This window comes from Myotis yumanensis, unplaced genomic scaffold (genome assembly GCF_028538775.1).
Source record: "Myotis yumanensis isolate MYYU_CA2020_CCGP unplaced genomic scaffold, mMyoYum1.0.hap1 SCAF_10, whole genome shotgun sequence".
In the NCBI taxonomy this organism is placed as follows: Eukaryota; Metazoa; Chordata; class Mammalia; order Chiroptera; family Vespertilionidae; genus Myotis; species Myotis yumanensis.
This window is the reverse complement of record NW_027223761.1, coordinates 56998360-57024425: the sequence shown is the minus strand read 5'-3', so window position 1 is coordinate 57024425 and position 26066 is coordinate 56998360. Positions and strand designations below refer to the sequence as shown.

General features: G+C 40.4%; 1 protein-coding gene and 1 pseudogene across 1 annotated transcript in view; both read left to right on the top strand.

Moving 5' to 3' along the window:
* LOC139018468 (PHD finger protein 10-like) overlaps window positions 1–22146 on the top strand; it is a 125058-nt gene extending 102912 nt beyond the window's left edge. The window contains 5 exon segments of the mRNA XM_070427051.1: window positions 14812–14936; window positions 19266–19385; window positions 20355–20530; window positions 21525–21683; window positions 21686–22146. Coding sequence (XP_070283152.1) covers window positions 14812–14936; window positions 19266–19385; window positions 20355–20530; window positions 21525–21683; window positions 21686–22098 — 993 coding nt within the window. The 3' untranslated portion in view covers window positions 22099–22146.
* Window positions 19441–20238, top strand: LOC139018231 (mediator of RNA polymerase II transcription subunit 8 pseudogene; annotated as a pseudogene).
* Window positions 22147–26066: the final 3920 nt, after the last annotated feature.

Below are 26066 nucleotides of genomic sequence, written 5' to 3'. Positions count from 1 at the left end.
GTGGAAAGAAATTATGAATGCCTAAGCTAAAACATTGGGGTTAGAAGTTGGAATGCATTAAAAAGCCTGTTGAATAAATTTCTGCCAGGCTAATAAATTAATGTTACTTTTAACAGCCCAAATGTTTGAAATTCATATGGATTTTCTAATATTTTTAATTCAGAATAAAAACTCTAATGGTGGATATATAATAAACCACTGAAAGGCCAAAAGAGGAAGTAATGGGAGTACGTAAGCCTATGAATGCTCCTTAAATGTTCCAGGAAGGCACCTGATTTACCAGATCAGGCGGGGGGTGGGGTATGGTTTAGGAAATGGGGGTGAAGCTCTGATTCTCAAGTCAGAAGACTGGTTTCAAGTCTCTGTTTTGTAGGAGTAGCTATATGACAGTAAATAGAAGCCTCTGGTTTCTCATCATGATGATGGATTAATGTTGTGGGAAAGAGATGAAATAATATATATATATATATATATATATATATATATATACTTTTTTATTGATTTCAGAAAGGAAGAGAAAGAAATATCAATGATGAGAGACAATTGTTGATCAGCCAGCTACCTCCTGCACATCCCCCACTTGGGATCCACCAGAGCATGTGCCCTGACCCTGGAATCAAACCATGACCTCCTGTTTCATAGGTCAATACTCAACCACTGAGCCATGCCGGCTGGGCAACAATGGTCCTTTTAAAACCATATTTTTGCTATCTAAATTGGAGGATTAATTAGACCATTTCAGTGCAAGGGCTGCAGTGCCTCCATCATATTTATAACTGAATTTTAACATGTTAAGCCTGATAATTTATTGTTTGTTATCTGTAAATTTTTCTATTGTGACAACATTCATACTGATATTGGAGGTTATTAAAACTGAATATAGGTATATTGTAAAAGTCACTGGAAATTTTGTGGATTTTAAATTTTCTATAATGAGTGTATAATATTTTTATAATCTGCAGATAGAATTATTCTTTTTGAAGTCTCTGAAATTGTATTTGCCAAAGATTTTTTACTTAGAAGTAATAGCAAAGAAGTTTATAAATATAAAATGAGAAAGATCATTTTTATTGGTTTGATAGGTAGATTACCAAATTTAGACTCTGAACAGATTTCTTTGAAAATTTTCAATTAGACACAAGCAGTCTCATTTCCACAATGGTAGGCCAGGCAGAAATATATTCACAGAATTAAATGCACAGCATGTGATAGGATGACCTTTTGTGGAAAAATCGTTTGGAATAGCATTCATTTTGCAATAACTGTCAGGTTACATAAAGACAGAAACAGGACAAAAACAAAAGTCATTTTGGTTTCCTCCTATTTAACTTCAAGTCCACATCAATAAGAGCATAATTATCAGCTAATCTAAATTTAAAAGTTCATGAGACTTTGATAAATAAGTATCTTCTTATTCATAACACAAAGGGCATCAGGATTAGATGATGCTGCTATCAAGTCTGAATTCAGTAAATTCAGTAATTGGGTGGGGTCATAGGATATGTGTGTGTGTGTGTGTGTGTGTGTGTAAATTTCAAACTATCATAAAATGATGAGTTAAAAGAGAGTTTGAGGGGGAAGATAAGACATCAAATGGGAAGATATGACATCAAATTCAGGCTCTAACTCATTCTAGCTGGATGACCTAAGGCAAATTACTGAACCCCTCTCAGCCTCATGTTGCCTCTACTGCAAAATTGGGGTAGTCCTACATACTTAACAGCATCATTGTATTGATTACGAAAAACTATGAAGTAAAGAAACATCGCTTCTAAAACTTCATAGATGTTCAATACACATCTCCTCCATGCAGAAGTCCCAGAAAGAAGGCCATCTAGACTCCACTTCAATATTTTGAGTATGCTGCTATGCAAAGCTGCCTATTCCATTTTTAAACACTTTATTCTAAGGTTTCTCTTTGGTCATTTTGTTAAAGTGCTCTGACCCTCTGACCTACCTAGTAGTTTTCAGTTCTGTATTTTGCATATAAGAAATTGTTTTAATTTTATTATGGAGGAGGAAAAAAAAGCTGAAAAGCATTTACACTTCCCAGCACAGAGTTTATAATCTAGTCCAGAAGACCAGGCAATAAAAAAACATATATCTTGGGAACAGGAAGATGTAAGCCTAATCTAGAGAGCTCTGAATGGTTAAACTATGTTTTTTCTTTAACCAAAATTGTCTTATGAAATTTAGAAGACTATAATAATTTCTACGTTAATTTTGAAAATTGAAAACCAATACATATAATAAAATATTGCTTATTGCAAAGCCAAGTAATGTGTAGACTCTACAGAGAAAACTGTGTAATCCTACATCACTAAATCTTTACCATTTAAACAATAATATTCTAACTGCCACTATCACATGGAATCTCCTTTCTTACATCTTGTCAGTCCTTAAAAAATGTTGATGAATAGGCTGAATAATTTTTATTTATTTATTTATTTATTTATTTATTTATTTTCCATCACCATTTATTTCCCATATACCCTCTTCCACATCCACCCATCCTCCTTCTCCCCAACAGTCACCACACTTTTGTACATGTCCATGAGTTCTTTCTCTTTTTTTTTCTTTTGCTCAATGCCTCTAGCTCTTACTCCCCAAACCTCCCCCAAACAGAGTTGTCTGCCTGCTCTCTTTCTCTTTTTAAAAAAATATTTTTATTTCAGAGAGGAAGGGAAAGAAAGAGAGAGATAGAAACATCAATGATGAGAGAGAATCATTGATTGGCTGCCACCTGCACACCCCACACTGGGAATCGAGTCTGAAACCCTGGCATGTGCCCTGACCGGGAATTAAACCATGACCTCCTGGTTTATAGGTCAACGCTCAACCACTGAGCCATGTTGGCCAATAGTAATAGATTCTCTATGAGTCTGTTACTATTTTGTTTATTAGTTCAGTTTGTTCATTAAATATCACATATGAGGGAAATCATATGGTATTTGTCTTTCTCTGACTGGCTTATTTCACTTAGCATAATGTTCTCCAGGACTGTCCATACTGTCACAAAGGGTAAGATTCTTTTCCTTTTTAAGGCTGAATAGTAGTCCATTGTGTAAATGTACCATAGCTGTTTTATCCACTCACCTACTGATGCACACCTGGGCTGCTTCTATATCTTGGTTATTATAAACTAGAGGCCCAGTGCACAAGATTCATGCACTGAGGCGGGGGTCCCTCAGCCCGGCCTGTGTCTTCTTGCAGTCTGGAACCCCTCGTGGAATGTCCACCTGCCATGGGGATTGGGCCTAAGCTGGCAGTCAGACATCCTCTCGTAGTCTGAGGCTCTCGCAGTCCAGGACCCCTTGCTCCTTACCACCCGCCTGCAGTGGAGGCGGGAGAGGCTCCGTGAGCCCAGCTTCTGGCTGAGTGGTGCTCCCCCTATGGGAGCAGACTGACCACCAGGGGGCAGCTCCCACATTGAGCGTCTGCCCCTTGGTGGTCAGTGCGCGTCATTAGTAACTGTTCATTCTGCCGTTCGGTCAATTTGCATATTACACTTTTATTATATAGGATAATACTGCAATGAACATAGGGAGTGCATATATTCTTTCAAATTAGTGTCTTAGTGAATGATTTTTAGTAAATGCTTTTATCCCTTTACTTAGCTTTTCCATCTTCCTATTTATACTATGCGAATGAAAAGTAAGGAATTTCATACCTTTAAATGTAGTCTACCTTCTACTTGATGGCATTCTTCTAGAGCCCTTTAACTTCTTATTCAGTGAAGATCAGCTTCTCTTTAGGATTTCACTTCAAATAGTAATATTTCTTGTATCTCATATCTTCTTTGGATTATTTTTTGTTGTTGTTGTTAATACTTTAATATTTTAGTAATAGAGGATCTGAGTTCTTGCCTAAGTTGTGACGCTCATTGCATGAGCAAGATGACAGCATCCTTGTTTTAGGCAGTAGGATGAAGGAAAGAAATACAAAGAAAAGGACATAAAGTATTCCTCAAAGCTATCCCATTCCACTTCATCTTACATTTCCTTGAATATATCTTCTCATGGCCATACCTAGCTTCAAGGAAAACTGGGACATAATCTTTATCCTGAACAATATGTGCCTGGCTTTATATTATATTACTTTGGAATAAAGGAAGAATGAATGTTGGGTGACAATCAAAAATCTGTTCTATAGTTTTAATCAATAAATCCTTAAATACATATATAACTTTAAGCAGAATGAGTACTAAGTAAGTTGTTCTAAATAAATTGGTTAAAAAGAATACCTTGAGTTTTCTGAATGATTGACCAACTGTATAGAACTGTTGGCTACAAGCCAAATAAATATTAGATGACATCTGTCAGAAATACTTATTTTCATTTTAAAATTATTTACTTTGAGTCATTCTTGGGCAATTATTAGGAAGCAGAGCAATGCCTATTGGACACAAACTTCATATGTTACAATGACATATTCTTCAGTAGAAAGAGAAATACTCACCTTCTCAATAAAGATGGAGAACAGTTTGCCATAGGATATATAAAGAGTAGTTTTAAGGCTCTTAAAGTAGTGATTTTGTCATTTATTATATGGTACAAAATACATGTCTATTTTTGGTGGGTTTCCCCTCGTGCTGGGTAGTCTCCATGACTACTTTGACCAACAGATTATAGAAAAGGTGATGCTGTGCCAGCTTCTGGTCTCAGGCCTGAGGAATCTATCAGCTTCTACTTCCTATATCTTGAAACACTTTTTCTTTAAGCCCCAAGTTATCATGTAAAAAAATCTAACTTGAGGCTTCCATGGGAAGCTAGAGAAAGAGAAAGAAAGAAGGAGTGGGTAAGAAGGAAGGAAGACAGGGAGGAAGGGAGGGGATATTTGGAAAGACCTAGAGTCTCAATTAGTTAGGGCTGCCATACAAAACATCTTAATCTGGGTGGCTTAAACAACAGATACTTATTTCTCATAGTTCTAGAGGCTGGGAAGTTCAAGACCAAGATACCAGCCACTTCAGTTCCTGTTGAGAGCTCTCTTTCTTTCTTGCAGATGGCCATTGTCTCGCTGTGCCTTCACATGGCAGACTCTAGACTCTTTCTATGAGGGCAATAATCCTATTATGAGAACTCAAACCTTATCACCTCATCTAATCCTAATTACCTCCCAAAGAACCTGTCTCCTTATGCCATCACACTGGAGGGTAGAATTTCAACATATATATTTTTGGGGAACACAAACATTGAGTCCATAACCCCTGGCCCCAAGATAGCAGAGACTGGCTATCCTTGCGGTGCCTTGTTCTTAATTCATGATCTAGAAAATTGTAAAATTAAGAAAACAAATTGTTGTTTTAAGTCACTAGGCATTGAGTTTTGGAATAATTTGCTGCATAATAATATGTAATCAGAACCAAAATAGTAGGTCAGAAGGGCATTTATATATCACTCTGCGAAGCATGCTTTTCCATCAGACCAAATGAGCCTTCCAAATTAATTTAATCTATTTTCAATTCCAAGTTTTCCTTGGTATGTTTAAAAAGTGAAGCTTTATCTGTTAATAGGTTGGCTCCATTATTAAAGGCAGAATTTCAGAAATACTTTTATATCAATGTTATCAGATGCTTCTAAAAAGGATAATTGTTAAGAGAGTCCAATTGATGGTTTGAAATTTTGAAGATGATTGCCATAAATGTAATGATAAAAGAAGTAAGTTACAAAACAATGTTGAGAAGTTTCCTATTCAAGGCACAAACAGTAGATTTTGTAGGATTAATCTGTCTATAGATTAAAGTTATAAATTCTGGACAAAATCTAAAAAACAACTACATAAAGCCTATGGAAAGCAACCTAATACAAGCAAATATTGGAATCTGTTCAGCACATGGAGGCAGAGAAATGCATTTGGATGAGTTTGCCCGTGTTTATGGACTTACGTGTGAGGGCAATCTCTATTCCATGCTGAGTGAAGTGCTAAACTTGTAGAGGAACCACAGAGGGCCTACAGCAGTGATTTTCAACCCTTTCATTTCATGGCACACATAAATGAGTTACTAAAATTCTGCGGCACACCAAATATATATTATATTTTTGGCAGATCTGACAAAAAAGGCATAATTTTGACTGACTTACAAAATAATAAAAGTAACGATGATGATAATAATAATAATTGCCTTCCCTTTTTGCTCCAAAGTGACTTTTTAAATAGTCAGTTGCCTATCCTATCTAATAATAGATAAACATGGTAATTGACTCTACCTTCGCTGCGCCTCCCATCGGCTAATCAGCGAGATATGCAAATTAACCGCCAACGAAGATGGCGGTTAATTTGCATATGTAGGCGTGAAGCTGCGGAGCGAAGACTGAAGGTGGCTCTGGCTGGAGCAGCGAAGGCTTGAAGGCGGCTCTGGCCGGAGCGAAGGCCTGGGTCCTGGGTGCCGGAGGAAAACCGGTGCCGGCAGCCAGGGGAAGGGAAGGCCTATTGCACAAATCTTTTCGTGCAACAGGCCTCTAGTCTTACCTAGTAATAGACAAACATGTAAATTGACAGTACCTTCGCTACGCTAACCAGCCAAACAGGAGAGCATGCAAGTTAACCGAACAAAGATGGCGGTTAATTTGCATACGTAGGCTCCAAGCGGTGGAGCGAAGCCTGATGGCTCCAGGGCTGGCCCCAGCAGCAAGGCCTGACATTTCCGGGGCCAGCTCCGGCTGGAACCTGGCCAGAGCGAAGGCCTGGGTCCCAGGTGCCGGAGGAAAACCGGTGCCAGCAGCCAGGGGAAAGGAAGGCCTATTGCACGAATCTCTTCAAGCAACAGGCCTCTAGTACTTATATATAAGGATTTTTGGTGCTAAGAATTAACTAGTCAGACACAACCTTATTATGCAAAGTGACCAATAAAATGCAACTCTATCATATGTATTTATGGTTCAAGACAGGGCATTCACACCAGAAAGCTATTGTTGAGTTGGCTGTTGTCATTTTTTATCTGACAATCTAAGGGGGAAAAAAGGTCTGTGCCCCTGACTAAATCGTCAGTTACTGCGTGTTTTAAAAATTATTGCAGCATACTGGATGAAAATAACTGGCTTAGAAAAAAGAAGCAAAAAACCCCCCAAAACCTCTAATTGCTCAAACCATGTACAGTACTAGTTCAGCACTAAAAGAGGAAAATAAAACAGATATTCTTAAATTATAAGAATAATTTAGGTAGTTAGTCCAGGGAAGCTACAATGAGAAAAAGATGGAAGAGAAACTTGAGTTAGAGCTGGGGGTGAAAACACACATGCCCCTTGCCTCCTATATCATGTATGCTCAAGTACAAGTTCAACTTCCAGGACTAAGAACAGACCTCAGAATGCAAAAAATTATATGTGACATATTTTCCCCCCAATTTTGACATTGTAAGTGAACATCTCTAAGTAACATCACTGGATCTAAAAATGGCAGTTTGGCACCAGGCTGGGTGTCCCAGATGGTTGGAGCATCTTCCTGTACACCAAAAAGGTTTCAGGTTCAAGACCCAGTTAGTCAGGGTACATACTTAGGTTGTGGGTTCTATCCCTGGTCTGGGTATGCATGGGAGGCAGCCAGTTGATCTCTCTCTCTCTCTCTCTCTCCTCCTTCCTCTTTCTCTAAAATCAATAAACATATCTTTGGGTGAGGATTAAAAAAATAAAAATGAATCAATAAAAATGGGAATCTTGAGGAAGGAATCTATTCTTTTTCTGTAAACTTACAATTCAAAATTAAATTCACCTATAATGAGCTAGAGGAGAAAAAAAAAGGAAACATTTGTGTTTTTAGTACAATTCTTTACATAGGATATATGTAAGGATGTTTATAAGTATTGTGTAATAGAAATTCAAGGAACATTTTATTCTATGAAATATACGTATGCTTTTTAAATTAAAATATCATATATTTTGACACTCAATATAAAAATTTAATAATATATTCAGTAGGTCATGATGTTTGTATAACATCATTTGAGAACATCATGAAAATAAAACAGTTCTCAGTTTTGACTAAGGATGTTGGCTGACATTTTACTTTCAACATGTTACATGCTGTCTTTATATTTTTAAACAATGGCAAAAATGCAGAATATGAAGAGCCAAGCTGCTCTTGTTGGCTCCGGACATGTCTTGCTTTTTTTGGGTTCCAGTCAAATATTTGACACCAGTTCAGTTTACTTTTATATTGTTATTTCAAAAGCGGGCACAATCCCATTTATAAGTTCAGATGTACATCTCTAAATTCTGCAAAACTATGTCATTGTTTTCAAAATGAAGATTCACCAACACACCTGTCTTATTGGAAATAATTATGGTGCAAAATAATAAGCAAAGTTTTAAGTCAGACAACTGTATTTGAGTTCTGGCTTCATAACTTTTAAATTTTAGGAAATTGAATTGAGCTGTCAATTAAGTGAAAAATGGGGATGGCAATACCTATGCTATACTAGGCATAGGATTTAATAAATCATAATCATCTTCTTAACTAATAAGGAGGAGGTTAAAAGTAGTAGGTATTATAGAAGGAGGAGGACTAGTAGTAACAGTGCTAATAAAACTAGAAGTAATGTTAATAGTATTTACAGTACCATTTGCTGAATTGCTTTTGATGTACTAGGTATTATTTGAAGTCTTGAAATGTCTAAATCAATTATTCCTTGCAGGAACCCTACAATTCTAGGTCTTTCGGTAACTGAAGTGAGAGCGGGAAAGGGAGGGAAGGAAGAGACATCACTATTACTATGAAAGTGCAGAGAGAGAGAAAAGGACCAGATCAAAAAAAGACTGCTGGGTTATTGGGCTTCATTGAGTGAGTGATAGGGTTTTGTCAAAGGTGACTGAACAGGAGACAAACAGGATTAGAAAGATAGCCCAGGAGCAGCTTAAAGGAAGGACTTAGTAAAGTTTTCCAGATAAAAGAAAATTTAGGTCTGAACTAAAAGATTGTAAAATACTTATTCCTTTTCACTCAGCACTTTCATCTTTGGAAATTTATGTTCCTCCATAGCTGGAATAAACATGAGCTTCTTTTGTCTATTGATTTGTCAATGGTGTTTTTAGAAAAAAGAGCTCTGTAATATATTATGACATAGTGTGACTATATTTAATTTTTTATATTGCTGCTATGTGGTTTTCCAAATAATTTTGTTAAAATTGTTCACTTAGATTCACTTAAATACTGTACTTTTAGCTAAACATTTGTTTAAATTTTATCATAATCATTTTATATCCTCAGATGTTAGTAATACAGTGCCTACTCTGAAAAGGTGAGAGAGAGGAAGGCAGTAGAGAACGTGAAAAGCAGAAGGAAAGGAGGGAAAATGGCTGATCATGTTCATACGTTACGCTAAGGATGTGATGAAGCTTTGTGCTTTAGCATCTGGTGCGTCATTGTTATTTGGGTCCTTTTTGAGGGAGGTGGGAAAGATCACCTTTTACCTCTTTAGTCGATAAACTAATAATGCTGGTTTTTAGACAATTATTTGATCTTAGGTGTTACTGAGAAATCAGTAAGCTCCCCTTTGGAGAAGTCATATATTTCTCTCTCTCTTTTCTTTCCTCTATTTTATTTTATTTTTTCAATTACCATTTATCACTCCTATACCTTTCTCCACCTCTACCCACTCCCCCCCCCATCCCCTACAGTCACCACACTGTTGTCCATGTCCATACATTCTTTCTCTTTTTTTTCCCCCTCAAACCCTCCACCCCACATCCAGCCCTACCCCCAGAGCTGTCAGCCTGCTCTCTCTGTCCAGTGTTTAGGTGAAAGGCAGTTGAAAAGCAAAAAGGCAAATAACTAAAATTCCAAATGGAGTAGGATAACTAGTTACAATAAAATTTAAGAATACTATGATCATAAGTCTGTTTGTAACATCTTACACTCATAAAAAATGGTTGGGTACAAATTGGTAGTTACAGAATATTCATGGGGATGAATGTAAAGTGTAGCATAGGAAATATAGACAATAATATAATAACTATGTGTGGTGTCAGACAGGCACTAGATTTATTGGGATGATCACATCATAAATTATATAAATATCTACACACTGGTTTGTACAATTGAAACAAATGTAATATTGTATATCAACTGTAATTGAAAAATTAGAGCAAAGCGACAAATGCAACACCCAGCATCTCCCAATTCAGCCTATCCCCCACCTGTCTTGGCTGCACTTGGCTGCAGTACTGGGATTTCATGATTGCCCATTCCATTTCCCAGTAGGGGTGGTGCTCTGAGATCAAAGCTGCTTGGTCACAGAGGAGAACCTAACCCCCCCCCCGCCCCCGCCCCCAGGGAATGCAGGGCATTTTCTACTGCCCAACAGAGGTCTGAGAAGCCATAGCAGTGCAAGAGAAACTGAAAAACTTGCACTTCAGTGCCACCTACTGGAAAACAAAAGAAAAACTTCTTATTAATGTACTACATAGAGAAGTGCCACTCTTAAAAAAAAAAATAAATAAATAAATAAATAAGCAGATTTCATTCCCATAATTGCCTAGGCAGAGAAGGAATCCATCACATACCATGAATAACCCAAGGTAATGAGACAGCTCAGAAAGTTAAAAATCTCCAGAAAATAAACTTAAAGACATAGAAATGTATGATTTAAATTTCAGAGAATTCAAGATTACAGTTCTGAAAAAAAACTCAGCCAGACACAAGAAAACACAAGCAGTTTAATGAACTCAGAAATAAAATTAACTAACAAAAATAGTACTTTACCAAAGAGATTGAAACTTTTAAAAGAACCAAATAGAAATTTTGGATCTGAGGAACTCAGTAAAAAAGATGAATAATAAACTAGTGAGCTTAGGAAATAGAGCTGACTAGATGGAAGAAAGAATTAGTGATATTGAAGATAGAAATTTAAAAATGACCCGGAGGAAGAGAGAGACTTGCGAGTAAAAATAATTAGAACTTTCTGACTCTATGAGAAAGAGCAATATAAGAATAATGGGTATACTAGAAAGAGAAGAGAGGGAGAAGGCTATGGAGAGCCTATTCAAACAAATAGTTCAGTGATAGCGAACCTATGTCACCTCTGACACGCGAATTCATTTTTTTGGTTGATTTTTCTTTGTTAAATGGCATTTAAATATATGAAAATAAGTATCAAAAATATGTCTTTGTTTTATTATGGTTGCAAATATCAAAAAATTTCTATATGTGACACGGCACCAGAGTTAAGTTAGGGTTTTTCAAAATGCTGGCACTCTGAGCTCAAAAGGTTCGCCATCACTGAAATAGCTGATGATAACTTTCAAAGCTTAAGGAAAGAAGCAAGAAGCAAACAGAACACCTAATTATCTCAATTCAAAGCAGCCTTCTTGAAGGCATATTATATTAAAACTGTCAAAAATTAATGGCAAAGAAAGAATTCTCAAGACAGCCAGGGAAAAGAAGATGGTAATCTTAAAGGAAATCCCATTAGATTATCATCAGATTTTTTAGAAGAAACTTTGCAAATTAGGAAAGAGTGTTATCAAATATTGAAACTATTGAAACAGAGAAATTAACAGCTAAGAATAATATATCTAGATAAGTTATCTATTAGATATGAAGGAGAAATAAATACTTTTCCAGACACACAAAAGCTGAGGTTATTTATCACCACAATACCTCTATTACAAGAAATACTGAAGGGGGTTATTCTACTTGAAACAAAAAAGACAAAAGAATACAAAACTAGGAGTAAGATGACTAACAGACAGAAGCCGGATATTGTAACCCTGTTTTAGAATAGGGTAGTATTCATTTAATTATAACATGTTAAAGGAGGTAAAAACATTGAAAAAGATAGAAGACAATAGTTAGCGTAATCAGAAATGAACTCACAGCATAAAGAGGAATAATTTGTGACAACAAAAACATACATAACATGAGAGGGAGTAAAGATCTGAATTTGCAAAGGAAACTAGAGATAATATGCATTTAGATGAAAAAAGACTACTATATATGTGAAATTTTCTTTTGCATAAACCTAATAGTAACTACACAAAAAATCCACAATTGAGACACACAATATACAAAAAGAAAACCAGAGGGAATCCTCAACAAAATTCTAGCAAATCAGATCCAGCATTACATTAGAAAGATCACCATGACCAAGTGGGATTTATGCTTGGGATGCAAGGATGGTACTATATCCACAAATCAATAAAAGTGATATATCACATAAACAAATTAAGAGACAAAAATCACATAATCATATCAATTGATGCAGAAAAAGCATTCGACAAAATCCAACACCCTTTCTTGATAAAAACTCCCAGAAAAGTGGGAATAGAGGGATCATACCTCAACATAATAAAAGGCTTATATGACAAACCTACAGTCAACATCATACTCAATGGGCAAAAACTAAATCCATTTCCCTAAGAGCAGGAACAAGACAGGGATGCCCACTTTCACTACTCCTGCTCAAAATAGTACCGGGAGTGCTAGCCATAGTGATCAGAAGAAATAAAACACATCCAAATTGAAAATGAAGAAGTAAAATTGTCCTTATTCGCAGATGACATGATACTGTACATAGAAAACCCCAAAGAATCCATCAAAAAACTACTAGACTTAATAAATGAATTCGGCAATGTAGCAGGATACAAAATTAACACCCAGAAGTCTATGGCCTTTTTTATACACCAATAATGAACTCACAGAAAGAGAAATAAAAACACAATCCCATTTACCATTGCACCAAAAAAATTTAGATACGTAGAATAAACTTAACTAAGGAGGTAAAAGACCTGTACTTGGAAAACTACAGGACATTGAAAAAAGAGATAAAGGAAGACATAAACAAATGGAAGAACATACCATGTTCATGGGTTGGTAGACTCAACATCATTAAAATGTCCATACTATCCAAAGCAATCTATAGATTCAATGCACTCCCCATTAAAATACCAATGGCATATTTCAAAGACCTAGAAAAAACTCTCAAAAAATTCATCTGGAGTTAAAAAAGACCCTGAATAGCCACAGCAATCTTGAGAAGGAAGAAAAAAATTGGAGGGATCACAATACCAGATATCAAGCTATATTACAAAGCGAAGGTTCTCAAAACTGCCTGGTACTGGCACAAGAATAGTCATATAGACCAATGGAACAGAATAGAGAACCCAGAAATCGACCCAAGCCATTATGCTCAATTAATATTTGACAAAGGAGGCAAGAACATACAGTGGAGTCATGGCAGTCTCTTCAATAAATGGTGCTGGGAAATTTGGTCAGATACATGCAAAAAAATTAAACTAGATCACTAAATTACACTATACACAAAACAAACTCAAAATGGCTAAAGGACTTGAATGTAAGATGGGAAACCATAAAAATATTAGAAGACTCCACAGGCAGCAAAATATCAGACATATGTCATAACAATATCTTTACCAAAACAGCTCCTAGGGTAATGGAGATTAAGGAGAAAATAAACAAATGGGACTACATCAAAATAAAAAGCTGCTGCACAGCAAAAGAAACCATCAACAAAACAACAAGAAAGCACACTGTATGGGAGAACATATTTGCCAATGGTGTTTTAGATAACGGGTTTAATCTCCAAAATTTACAGAGAACTCATACAACTTAGCAAAAGGAAGATTAATAATCCAATCAAAAAATGGGCAAAGGACCTAAATAGACATTTTTCAAAAAAAGACATACAGAAGGCCGAGAGACATATGAAAACATGCTCAAAGTCACTAATCATCCGATAGATGCATATTAAAACAACAATGAAATACCATCTCATACCTGTCAGAATGGCTATCATCAACAAATCAACAAATAACAAATGCTGGCGAGGATGTGGAGAAAAAGGAGCCCTCATGCACTGCTGGTGCGAATGCAGACTGGTGTAGCCACTGTGGAAAACAGTATGGAGTTTCCTCAAAAACTTAAAAATGGAACTCTCAGTTGACCCAGTAATCCTACTTCTAGGACTATATCCCAAGAAACCAGAAACGCCAATCAGAAAGGATATACCATATGCACCCCTATGTTCATAGCAGCACAATTTACAATAGCTAAGAATTGGAAACAGCCTAAGTGCCCATCAGCAGATGATTGGATTAAAAAACAGTGGTACATCTACACAATGGAATACTACACCGCTATAAAAAAGAAGTAACTTTTACCATTGCAACAGTATGGGTGGAACTGGAGAGCATTATGCTAAGCAAAATAAGCCAGTCAGAGAAAGATAAATATCACATGATCTCACTCATATGTGGGATATAATGATTAACATACACTGATGAACAAAAATAGATCCAGAGACAAATGGGCGGCGGGGGGCGGTTAGAGATCAACTAAAGGACTTGTATGCATGCATGTTAGCATAACCAATGGACACAGACACTGGAGTGATGGGGGCTTGCCCTCGGGGGTTAGAGTGGCAGGGGGAGGGGTCAATCGGGAAGAAGGAGACATATGTAAAACTTTATATATGAAAACCAGAGGGGGAAAATAATAGAAATATAACCAAATTAAAAACACAGACAGAAACACAAGGGAAAAGAAACAAAACCTCATGGACACAGACAACAGTATTGTGAGTACCAAAGGGAAATGGATGGGAGGAAGTTAGGAAAAGGAAAGGGGATCAAATATATGGTGATGGAAAGAGATTGACTTTGAGTGATGAACACATAATGCCATATACAGATGATGTATTATATAATTGTATACCTATAACCTATGTAATTTTATTCATCAATATCATCCCAAGAAATTGTGGAGATAGCGTGTTCTTGTTGAAAAGAAGGGGAAGTGGAGGGGGGGAGATGGGAAGAGTAAAGAAAAGAATTAACTTTATAAATTGTGCCAATACAGGTAGAGAGGAAGTGGGAAACACCAAAGCAGAAACACAAAGGCTTATGCCCACAACAAACACCATTCTTCCGAGTCTCCAGGAAGGAGTCTTCCTGTTTAATCCCATCGCAGAGCAGTGTCACGGGGTGAGCATAGCCAACGAGTCCTTGGAGAATTAAGAAAAGCATAAAAACAGAAGTTGAGACTTGGAGCACATGCGAAAGTAGAATGAAAGCTGCCCTTTTTGTAACAAGAACTTGGTTCTATTTGTCCTCCCAACATGGCTGGGCACCTGCAGACCAGGCAGACACTGTGAGGTGAGTCAGCTGATACAATCAGACATCACCCTGGGGGCCTGTGTTGGGGGAAGGTGTGGAGCATGGAGAAGAAAAGCGGCCTGGAATGGATCAAAGGGAAGAAGTCAGGATGTGTTGAATCATCAACCTTTACAACAAACAATAGTCATGAATCTGTACAGGAAAGTGGTTCCTGAGTCTACGGGTAGGTATCCATCACCTGGGGCTTGTGCTCAGAGACCTGGCTCTTGGGAACTAGGTTAGTCAATGTGTTAATGTTAGTTGTTATAACAAGAACTTCCAAATCTTAGCCCCTTTTCAGAATAGAATTTTATTTTTCACTCACAATGGATGGGAGCAGATCTAACAGCTCTGCTGAGCAGCTTTTCTCTGCACAGAGAACTCGGGAAATTGGGGCATATGGTAATTCCTTCTGAACCTCCGGTCTGAGTTAGATATTCTTACTTTGTGTCAGTTTAGCACAGGGGCTTCCCTCTCTGTGCTACCAGCCTGTGCCGTTGTATTGCTGTGAAATGCCTCTTACTAGACTGTGAACCATTAAAGACAGCAGCTATATCTTTAGTAGTTTGTGTCTCAGGTAGCAAACAAATGATTGAGGCAGGGAAAAGAAAGGAAGAAAGAGAATAAAGGAAGGAAAAGAGGGAAGACTCTGTTATAAAGGAAGATTATGTAGAAAATCAATGTCACTTGGATAAGAATATCAGAATTGGGGCAAGTAATTAAAAAATTCCATTTTTTGAGTGCCTACTATATGTCAAACATGGTATTTGTCTGTTTCTAATTTGTACTGCCATACTTTGAGATACATAATATTATCTCCATTTTTTAAACATCTAAGACAGTGGTTCTCAACCTTGGCTGCACATTAGAATCACCTGGGAATCTTTTTAAAATCCTGATTTCTGGGCCTCATCCTCCAGAAATTCTGTTTCTTTGTTATGGGATGGGGCCACAACATTAGTAACAAAGAAACAGAATTTCCGGAGGATGAGGCCCAGAAATCAGGATTTTAAAAAGATTCCCAGGTGATTTTAATGTGCAGCCAAGGTTGAGAACCACTGATCTCAGGTTTAGGGAAACTAAGGTGAGTTTTATCCAGATCACTTGGGAAGATAGCATCTGGGATTCAAAATCAGGTGTGTTTTACCCAAAGCTTGCATGGGTCTTAATGCTGGCTCCCTTGAGTTACTGGTCTAGGTGTCTTAACATCACTGTTGTCTAGAGAGAGGTCTGGTCCTCAGCACGTGGGTGAAGCCTGCAGAGTTGGAGATTTAGTCAGCTCTTTGTAAAGAAAGATATAAGACACTGCAGTCAACTTGATCTTTGAGGCTAGTGAAGTTTTGCCTTTTTATCCTCTCTATGAAAATCAACTGTAGCATATTCGGTATTAGAACAGTTGGATTGCAAGTAATGCATGACAGCTGGAACTAACTTAAGCTAAACAGAACAAGAAATTATAATGAAACAAGAAAATATCATGGAACCCTTGGGAAGAATACAGCTGAGCTATAGGATGGGTTGGGAGTGGGTTCTGGGATAGAAACGATTCTGAGAGCCCAGACAGAAATCTTGCTTTCTCACATCGACTTTTCTCTGAACAGATGTTTTTTCTCTTCCTTTATAGTTTGGCTCCTTTTGCTTCCTGGTCTGTAAACCACACACATTCCTCTTAATTTTACTCATTTGTCATTAATTTCAAAAAGCCAGGGAAGGAACTCCAATTATTTTAGCCTACCCCTGAATCAATTAACTCTGGCCCAGAAGGAGAGGAGTGGGGTACATGAAACAGTGAAGTAAATTGCAGTCTGAGAAACAGACTTCTGGAAGAGCCAGCCTAGATCAACTAAGAATGTATGTGTGTGGAAGGAGATAGGGGGAAATAATTAAGGGTCTTGGTGAGCTAGACACTCCATAAAGAGTCCACTGACCACACCCAGAGCTTGAACCTGAAACTAACATGGAATTAGGATATTGTCTCATCAACCCATGTAACCTTGCATAGATTATTTTACCTCTATTTAAAGTAAACTTGCCTGTATTTTTTTATTTATAACAGTGGAATTGTAATTCATATTCTTCATAATTACTGTGATGCTTGACAATAGAGTATATAAAATAACTAGCAAACAGTGGGTGCTAAAAACTGATATTTGCCATTATTAGTTCTCATGTATTTTCATTTCTTTTGTACCTATATGAAAGTAAGCTCATCCCCCCCCCCCCCCCAAAAAAAAAACACACACACAAACAAACAACAAAACCACAGGTAGGTCTTATAATAACATCAAAATCCAGTGAAATGGCAGCCATGTGCTATGACTACTCTCCACAGTTTATCATGTCCAGTCTTTGAACATTGTATCTGCTTTGGTAAACAGCCCTGATTATTTTCCCGTCTTGGGTATATTTTTACCAATGAAAGCTTTCCAGTGAGTCACTGAAAAAAAATGAAAGCATTAAACTCTCTGGAGACAGGTTTTTAGAGTTTATATATTCCCTCTGGACACAGTTTATCTTTTTAAAAAATTATTGATGGTTTATATTTTGTGTTCTGTTCTTTTGGTAACTTCTTAAAGGACTTTGCACTTCTAAACATCTCAGGAGACACTCTGGAATTAACATGAAATAGAATATGCAAGCAAAATAGTTGTGGCTTTCTTAACAAATAACCTTTGGCTTCAGGACTGTCTAGGATCTGTTCCCAGATACTTTACCTTCTTAAATGTCTTTTAATATTATTATTTATTTGATATATTGAAGGCCCATATATTCAGGCCACTTTTCTTCTGTTTGCCCAATGTGTTCTTTTCTTTGTGTGCTCTATACTGACACATGGGGTATAGTTAACTTGATGATGGCTGTAAATGAAATACATTTAAACTTTCTTCACATTCCCCAAGTGAGAACACAAGAAGTCAGAAGTCTGCAATTGGAAGAGGGCCTGCACTGACCGACCATACAGCTAATAATTAAAAATATGGGCTTGTGGCAGGGCACGAGGTTTCAAGATGGCAGTTGCTGGATAGCTGACTGGGAGGCGCGGTGAAGGACCTTATGAAGGGAAAGAGGCCGAGAATCCTCCCCTCCCAGCGTCTCACAGTCCCAGAGCCCAGCAGAAATGTTTGGACATTCTTATGTTGATCCTGGTAGCTTTGGTGGTTTGGTTTTTTTTTTTTTTTTTTTTTTTTTTTTAAATATATTTTATTGATTTTTTACAGAGAGGAAGGGAGGGGGATAGAGAGTTAGAAACATCAATGAGAGAGAAACATCGATCAGCTGCCTCCTGCACATCTCCTACTGGGGATGTGCCCGCAACCCAGGTACATGCCCTTGACCGGAATTGAACCCGGGACCCCTGAGTCCGCAGGCTGACGCTCTATCCACTGAGCCAAACCGGTTTCGGCATGGTTTTTTTTTTTAATAAACAAGTGAACCATACAGATTGTCAACATGGGATGAAGATCCACATCATCTGCCAGAAGCTGGTCCATCCTTGCTGCTTGACACAGTCACTGCAGGGAAGAAACATCTGCACAGCATATGTTTCAAGGGACCTGGTGTATATGGCATACTGTTCTTAATATGTTTGCTCACCTTCTTGGCGCTATGTGTTTTAACCAAGGTCGCCTTTCCGAGAAAGGTTGTTTCCACAGGTAGGGATTTTTCCCTGAAGTAGGGAGGGAATAAAACCCCTTAACTAAATGCCAGGTGGGTAGTTAATCACTTTAACTATGAACAATCACCCTTAAGCTACATAATCTGTACTCCCTGGAATGGAGATAAGAAATGCCCTAACCTTTGGAATAGAAATTGATAGGATTAAAATAAACTGGTATAAATACAGATGTAACAAGACAATAAGACACAGAACCTGGCTGGAGATCCTAGACAGAACCTGGCTGGAGATCTTGGCTAGAGATCCTGGCTAGGCTGCTGATCAACTGAACGCTGTCTCTGTGTTATTCCTTCTTCGCCGACTCTGTCCACACCTTTGGGGACCCCTGGATCTGTTGGGGATGGATCCCAACAAATCGGGAGTCTCAAGCTCCTGACTGCTCTGAACTCCAGTTCCAGGCTAGTCTCTGGGGACCTAAACTCATACGAGGAGAAACTGGGCTGACTGGCAGCAAGTGGAACTCGAGGGTGGCTTTCTCTCAGAGGTGCTGCTGAGTATTCAGTTATTCTGCAAGAGAAAGAACGCCAGCACATCACGGACCACTACAAAGAGTACTCGCAAATGCAGCAGCAGAATAGGCAGAAAGTGGAAGCCAGCAAAGTGCAGAGTTTATCAAGAAAGCTGCCAAGGGTGGTTGCCGCAGACACAGCCGCCACTATGCAGAGGGAGGAGAAGCAGCTTGAAGCGTCATTAGATGCACTGCTAAGTCAAGTGGCTGATCTGAAGAATTCACTGGGGAGTTTCATTTACAAATTAGAGAATGAGTATGACCGGTTGACCTGGCCCTCTGTCCTGGACAGCTTTGCCTTGCTCTCTGGACAGTTGAACACTCTGAACAAGGTCTTGAAGCATAAAAAGACACCACTGTTCCGTAACCAGGTCATCATCCCTCTGGTGTTGTCCCCAGACCGTGATGAAGATCTTATGCGGCAGACGGAAGGACGAGTACCTGTTTTCAGCCATTATGTAGTCCCTGACCATCTGAGAACCAAGCCTGACCCTGAGGTTGAAGAGCAAGAGAAGCAACTGACAACAGATGCTGCCCGCATCGGTGCTGATGTAGCTCAGAAGCAGATCCAGAGTTTCAATAAAATGTGCTCAAAACTTTTGGAGAAAATCAGCAAAGAGGAACGAGAATCAGAGAGTGGAGGTCTCCGGCCAAACAAGCAGACCTTTAACCCTGCAGACACCAATGCCTTGGTGGCAGCTGTTGCCTTTGGAAAAGGGCTGTCTAATTGGAGACCTTCAGGCAGCAGTGGATCTGGCCAGCCAGGAGCTGGAACAATCCTTGCAGGAGCCTCAGGATTGCAGCAGGTGCAAATGACAGGTGCTCCAAGCCAGCTGCAATCAATTCTCAGTGGGGTACAAATGGCCCAAGCAGGTCAACCAGGGAAAATGCCAAGTGGAATAAAAACCAAGTTCAAGTCAGCTTTAATGCATCCCTTCCAGCGGTGAGTGTGGCCAGCGACCTCAACTCCCAGATGCTCTTTGTAGAGCTAGGCAGTGAAATTGCCTTTTGCCCAAACTGACCTAGATGGGTACAATAAAAGAACATGGGCTTTCAGCAACAGACCAAAAAAAAAGAAAGCCGCCAAGAAAGCCACAGAGTTCAACAGCAGCCTGAACTGGGAGCGCATGGAGGAGAGGAGGGCATACTTCGACTTACAGACACAAGTCATCCAGGTGCCTCAAGGGAAGTACAAGGTGTTACCAACAGAGCAGATCAAGGTCAGCTCCTACCCGGTGGCCCTCTGTTATAGTAATTAGTTTAGTTAGTATAAGATAGTATAATCAAATTTCATTTCTTTATTAGAGTGAATTTTAAACTTTACTTAGAAGAGGAACTTAATTTGTGTGTGTGTGTGTGTGTGTGTGTGAGACCCTGATAAGTAACTTGTAACGCCCTGCAAGTTAACTCCTGACAAATAACTTGTAACTCCTGACCAACAACTCCCAGCATGTTAACTCCTGATAAGTACCTTGTAACCCCCTGCGTGTATATCCTGATAAGCCCAGAAGGCCACCGGAGCACACTGATATGAGACACTGAAGAAGCCTGTTATAGTAATAAGTTTAGTTAGCATAAAGTAGACTCCATTTTGTATTAGCATAAGTTAGCATAAGTAGACCCCATTTTATTTTTAGACCAAAACTTGTAAACAACTCCAAAAATAAGATGTGTGTGTGATTAATAAGCTTTGAATATAGTCACAACTTTCCCGCCTGAGTGTATACCTAGATAACAGGGCGGCACCCGTGTATGGCACCCGATAGGAGACACTGAAGATGCCCAGCTTCAAGGATTTAAGGAGAGCAAATCTGCTGCAGTTCAGACGCTTGTCTGCCCTCCACAGACAGGATGATCTCCTCCCCCCTGGAAACTGCCAAACTGCGAAACTGCCATTTCCTGCTCTGCCTTGAACCCAAACTGCTAGAGGCCTCTCTTCGAGTCAAGAAACCGAGCTCCTTGCCGCAGCGAATTTTGATGACCTCCGTGTGTCTCCTCTGTCAGCGAGTGTCTCCGGGTGGCCTGCCAAGGACTGAAACCCATCAGCTCTCTGGTAAATAAACCTGTGTGATTTCTTGCATTGTTTATCTCCTGTGTCTCTCTCTCTCTCCTTAGTTTTTGGTTAAGCTCGGCCATATTAATTAATAGTAAGTTCCCCTTGACGTCTGTATTGGTATATCCAAATGAAACGCTCTGGGTCACCTGTGCATATGTTCCTATAGAAATTGGAACACCCTCATCCCCGAACAGTTCCAGGAATATTACAAAAGGTACTCGCCGGATGAGCTGCGCTACTTGCCATTGAACATGGCTCTTTACGAGCCGCCGCTGGATCCAAAGCCGCCTGCGCTCTACAGCGAGGGCGACTCAGACGATGCTGAGGATGGGCATGGGGCGAGAAGAGGAGGAACAAGGGCACTTCGCCAAAGGTCATTCCCAGTGCTCTATGTGGAATTTGTCTGAAGGGTAAGGAGTCCAACAAGAAAGGGAAGGCTGAACCTCTTATACACTGCTCCCAGCGTGAGAACAGCGGCCATCCTTCTTGCCTGGATATGACCGTGGAGCTTGTTTCTGTGATTAAGACCTACCCATGGCAGTGCATGGAATGTAAAACTTGCATTGTGTGTGGACAGCCCCACCATGAAGAGGAAATGATGTTCTGTGATGTGTGTGACAGAGGCTACCAAAGGTTCTGTGTGGGCCTCAGTGCTATCCCATCAGGTCGCTGGATTTGTGACTGTTGTCAGCGAGCTCCCCCAACACCCAGGAAAGTGGGCAGAAGGGGGAAAAACAGCAAAGAGGGATAAAATAGTTTCTCGACCCCAATACTGTAATATGCATTTAAGTGAATTATTTGGTGCCAGCTTATTTCCAATTCTCATTTTTATGCCAATAAAAGATTTTTGAAATGAAAACAAAATAAATAAATAAATAAAAATTAAAAAAATAAATTTTCTTGTTTCTGCCTTAAAGCAGTCTTATCACAAAGTCATATTAAAAATAAACACAAATCAATTCCAGAAACCTTTGAAAAAGAACATAGTATTTTACTGAGGATTTCTTTTCTTTTTTTAAAATATATTTTATTGATTTTTTACAGAGAAGAAGGGAGAGGGATAGAGAGCCAGAAACATCAATGAGAGAGATCGATCAGCTGCCTCCTGCACGCCCCCCAGTGGGGATGTGCCCGCAACCAAGGTACATGCCCTTGACCGGAATCGAACCTGGCACCCCTGAGTCCGCAGGCCTATGTTCTATCCCTGAGCCAAACTGGTTCGGCCTGAGGATTTCTTTTAAAAAAAATTTTTATTGGAGAGGTCAATGGGAAAAAAAGGGGACATGTGTAATACTTTCAACAATATAGAATTTAATTTAAAAAGTATAATCAGATAAAATGTAAAAAAATAAAAAAAACAAATATATATTTTATTGATTTCAGAGAGGAAGGGAGAAGAAGAGGGAGACAGAAACATCAATAATGAGAGGAAAATCATTGATTGGCTGCCTTCTGCATGCCCTACACTGGGTATCAATCCTGTAATCTGGGCATGTGCCCTGACTAGGAATGGAACCTTGACCTCCTGGTTCATAGGTAGATGCTCAACCACTGAGCAACACCAGCTGGGCTACTGAGGGTCTCTTGAGGACATTGAGAAAGAGGTTAGATGGTACATTAAAACACAAAACTTTCTAAGAATCCTGCTCATCCATCATCCCTAACTTTCAAAAAGGCACACCTTTCTTCCTCCCTTTTTTACACTTTCTCCAAGTCTCTCCACATTTTGTGGAATTTGGCTTTTTTCATTTGTATCTTCATCTTCTATTTGCTCATAAAACAAGTTATCTATATCAGAAACCATACTTCATGAAAAGAAGGAAGAAGGGGATTGTGATAATTATAGTTTAACTAGAGGCCTGGTGAACAAAAATTCGTGCACTTGCGGGGGGGGGGGGGGGCTGTCCCTCACCCTCACTTGTGCCCTCTCACAGTCTGGGACCCCTCAGGAGATAACGACCTGCTGGTTTAGGGCTGCTCCCAGGTGGCAGAGGGCAGGCCCAATCCCTAGGTGCAGCCTCTGGTCGGGCTCAGAGCAGGGCCGATTGGGGGGTTGGGGTGCTGCCCCCTGTCACACTCAAGGCAGGGTCGATGGGGAGGTTGCTGCACCACCCCCTGTCACGCACAGAGAAGGACCCATCAGGGGGATTGGGGCTCCGTACCCTGTCACACACAGAGCAGGGCCAATAAGGGGGTTGGGGCACTGCCTCCTGTCACCCACAGAGCAGGGCCAATTTGGGGGTTAGGGCACATTCCCCTTTCACGGACAGAACAGGGCGGATAGGGAGGTTGTGGCCCCACCCCCTGTCACACACAGAGCCGCAGGGTGATCAGGCGGTTTGGGTGCTGCCCCCTGTTTCTGGGGTTTTGTTTAGCTTCAATATTTGTAACAATGTTTCTTAAACTGCAAGCTCAGAGCCCAGCATCGGCAGGCGGGGAATATTGGCTTCCTCCGTCACTGAAGCAAGCAAGCATCCTGTTCACTTCAAGCTTCCTGGCTGCTGGCTGCCATCTTGGTTGGCAGTTAATTTGCATATCGCCCTGATTAGCCAATGGGAAGGGTAGCGGAGGTATGGTTAATTACCATATTTCTCTATTATTAGATAGGACTAGAGGCCTGGTGCACAAAAATTTGTGCACTGGCGGGGGGGGGGGGGTGTCCCTCAGCCCCACTTGTGCCCTCTCACACTCTGGGACCCCTCGGGAGATAACGATGTGCTGGCTTAGGCCTGATCCTGGGTGGCAGAGGGCACACCCAATCCCTAGGTGCAGCCCCTGGTCGGGCTCAGAGCTGGGCTGATTGGGGGGTTGGGGTGCCGCCCCCTGTCACGCACAGAGCAGGGCCCATCAGGGGGGTTGGGCTCCGTACCCTGTCACACACAGAGCAGGGCCAATCAGGGGGTTGGGGCGCCGCCCCCTTTACCCACAGAGCAGGGCTGATCAGGGGGTTGGGGAGCTCCCCCCGTCACACATAGAGTAGGGCCAATAGGGGAGTTGGGGCACCGCCCCCTGTCACACACAGAGCAGGGCCCATCAGGGATTTGGGGCTCCGCCCCTGTCACCCACAGATCAGGGCCAATCAGGGGGTTGGGGCACTCCCCCCTATCATACTCAGGGCAGGGCCGATGGGGAGGTTGTGGCTCCACCCTGTCACACACAGAGCAGGGCCCATGGAGGGATTGTGGCACCACACCCTGTCACACACAAAGCAGGGCTGATTAGGGGTTTGGGGAGCTACCCCATATCAGGCACAGAGCAGAGCCGATCAGGGGGTTGGGGCACCTTCCCCTGTCAGAACAGAGCAGGGCGGATAGGGAGGTTGTGGCCCCGCCCCCTGTCATACACAGAGCCGCAGGGCGATCAGGGGTTTTGGGCTCTGCCCCCTGTCATGCTGCTCCTGGGGCCAGGAGGCCTGGAGGCTCCGCTGATCCCAGTGCTGGGAGGCCTCGCGGCTCTGCTTGACACAGGGGCAGTGAGGCCTTGCTGCTCCGCTGACCCCGGTGCTGGGAGGCCTCGCTGCTCCACTGATCCCGGTGCTGGGAGGCATATTACCCTTTTACTATATAGGATAGAGGCCTGGTGCATGGGTTGGGGCTGGCTGGTTTGCCCTAAAGGGTGTCCTGGATCAGGGTGGGGGTCCCCACTGGGATGCCTGGCCAGTCTGGGTGAGGGACTGAGGGCCGATTTCAGGCTGGCGGGCAACTGAAGATCCCAACCTGTCCTTTTTTTCTTTTTTCTTTTATTCTTGGATTTATTTACCTTCTGTGGCTGTCACTGGAACTGAGAGCTGGCTTTCTCTCTGAGGCTCGGCTCCAGCTCTGAGACCTCGGTTGCTGAAAGCAGGTATCTGGTTTGTTTGGGTTCTATAATCAAAACACTGTTTCAACTCCAGCTCTGAGGCCCAGCTGGCTGAAAATAGGTTTCAGGGGTTTTGTTTAGCTTCTATATTTGTAACATTGTTTCTTTTTTTTCTTTTTTTTTTTAAAATAAATCTTTATTGTTCAGATTATTACATTTGTTCCTCTTTTTTTCCCCCCATAACTCCCCTCCTTCCAGCTCCCACCCCACCCTCCACCCTCACTCCCCACCCACTGAGTTCATCCATAGGTGCATGATTTTTGTCCAGTCACTTCCCGCATCTCCCACACCCCTTTTCCCCCAAGAATAGTCAGTCCATTCCCTTTCTATGTCCCTGATTCATTATAGTCACCAGTTCATTCTGTACATCAGGTTATTTATTCACTTGATTCTTAGATTCATTTGTTGATAGATGCATATTTGTTGTTCATAATTTGTATCTTTACCTTTTTCTTCTTCTTCCTCTTCTTAAAGGATACCTTTCAGCATTTCATATAATACTGGTTTGGCGGTGATGAACTCCTTTAGTTTTTCCTTATCTGTGAAGCTCTTTATCTGACCTTCAATTCTGAATGATAGCTTTGCTGGATAAAGTAATCTTGGTTGTAGGTTCTTGGTATTCAGCACTTTGAATATTTCTTGCCATTCCCTTCTGGCCTGCAAAGTTTCTGTTGAGAAATCAGCTGACAGTCGTATGGGTATTCCCTTGTAGGTAATTGAGCCTCTTTCTCTTGCTGCTTTTAAGATTTTCTCTTTGTCTTTTGCTCTTGGCATTTTAATGATGATGTGTCTTGGTGTGGTCCTCTTTGGATTCCTTTTGTTTGGGGTTCTCTGCGCTTCTTGGACCTGTAAGTCCATTTC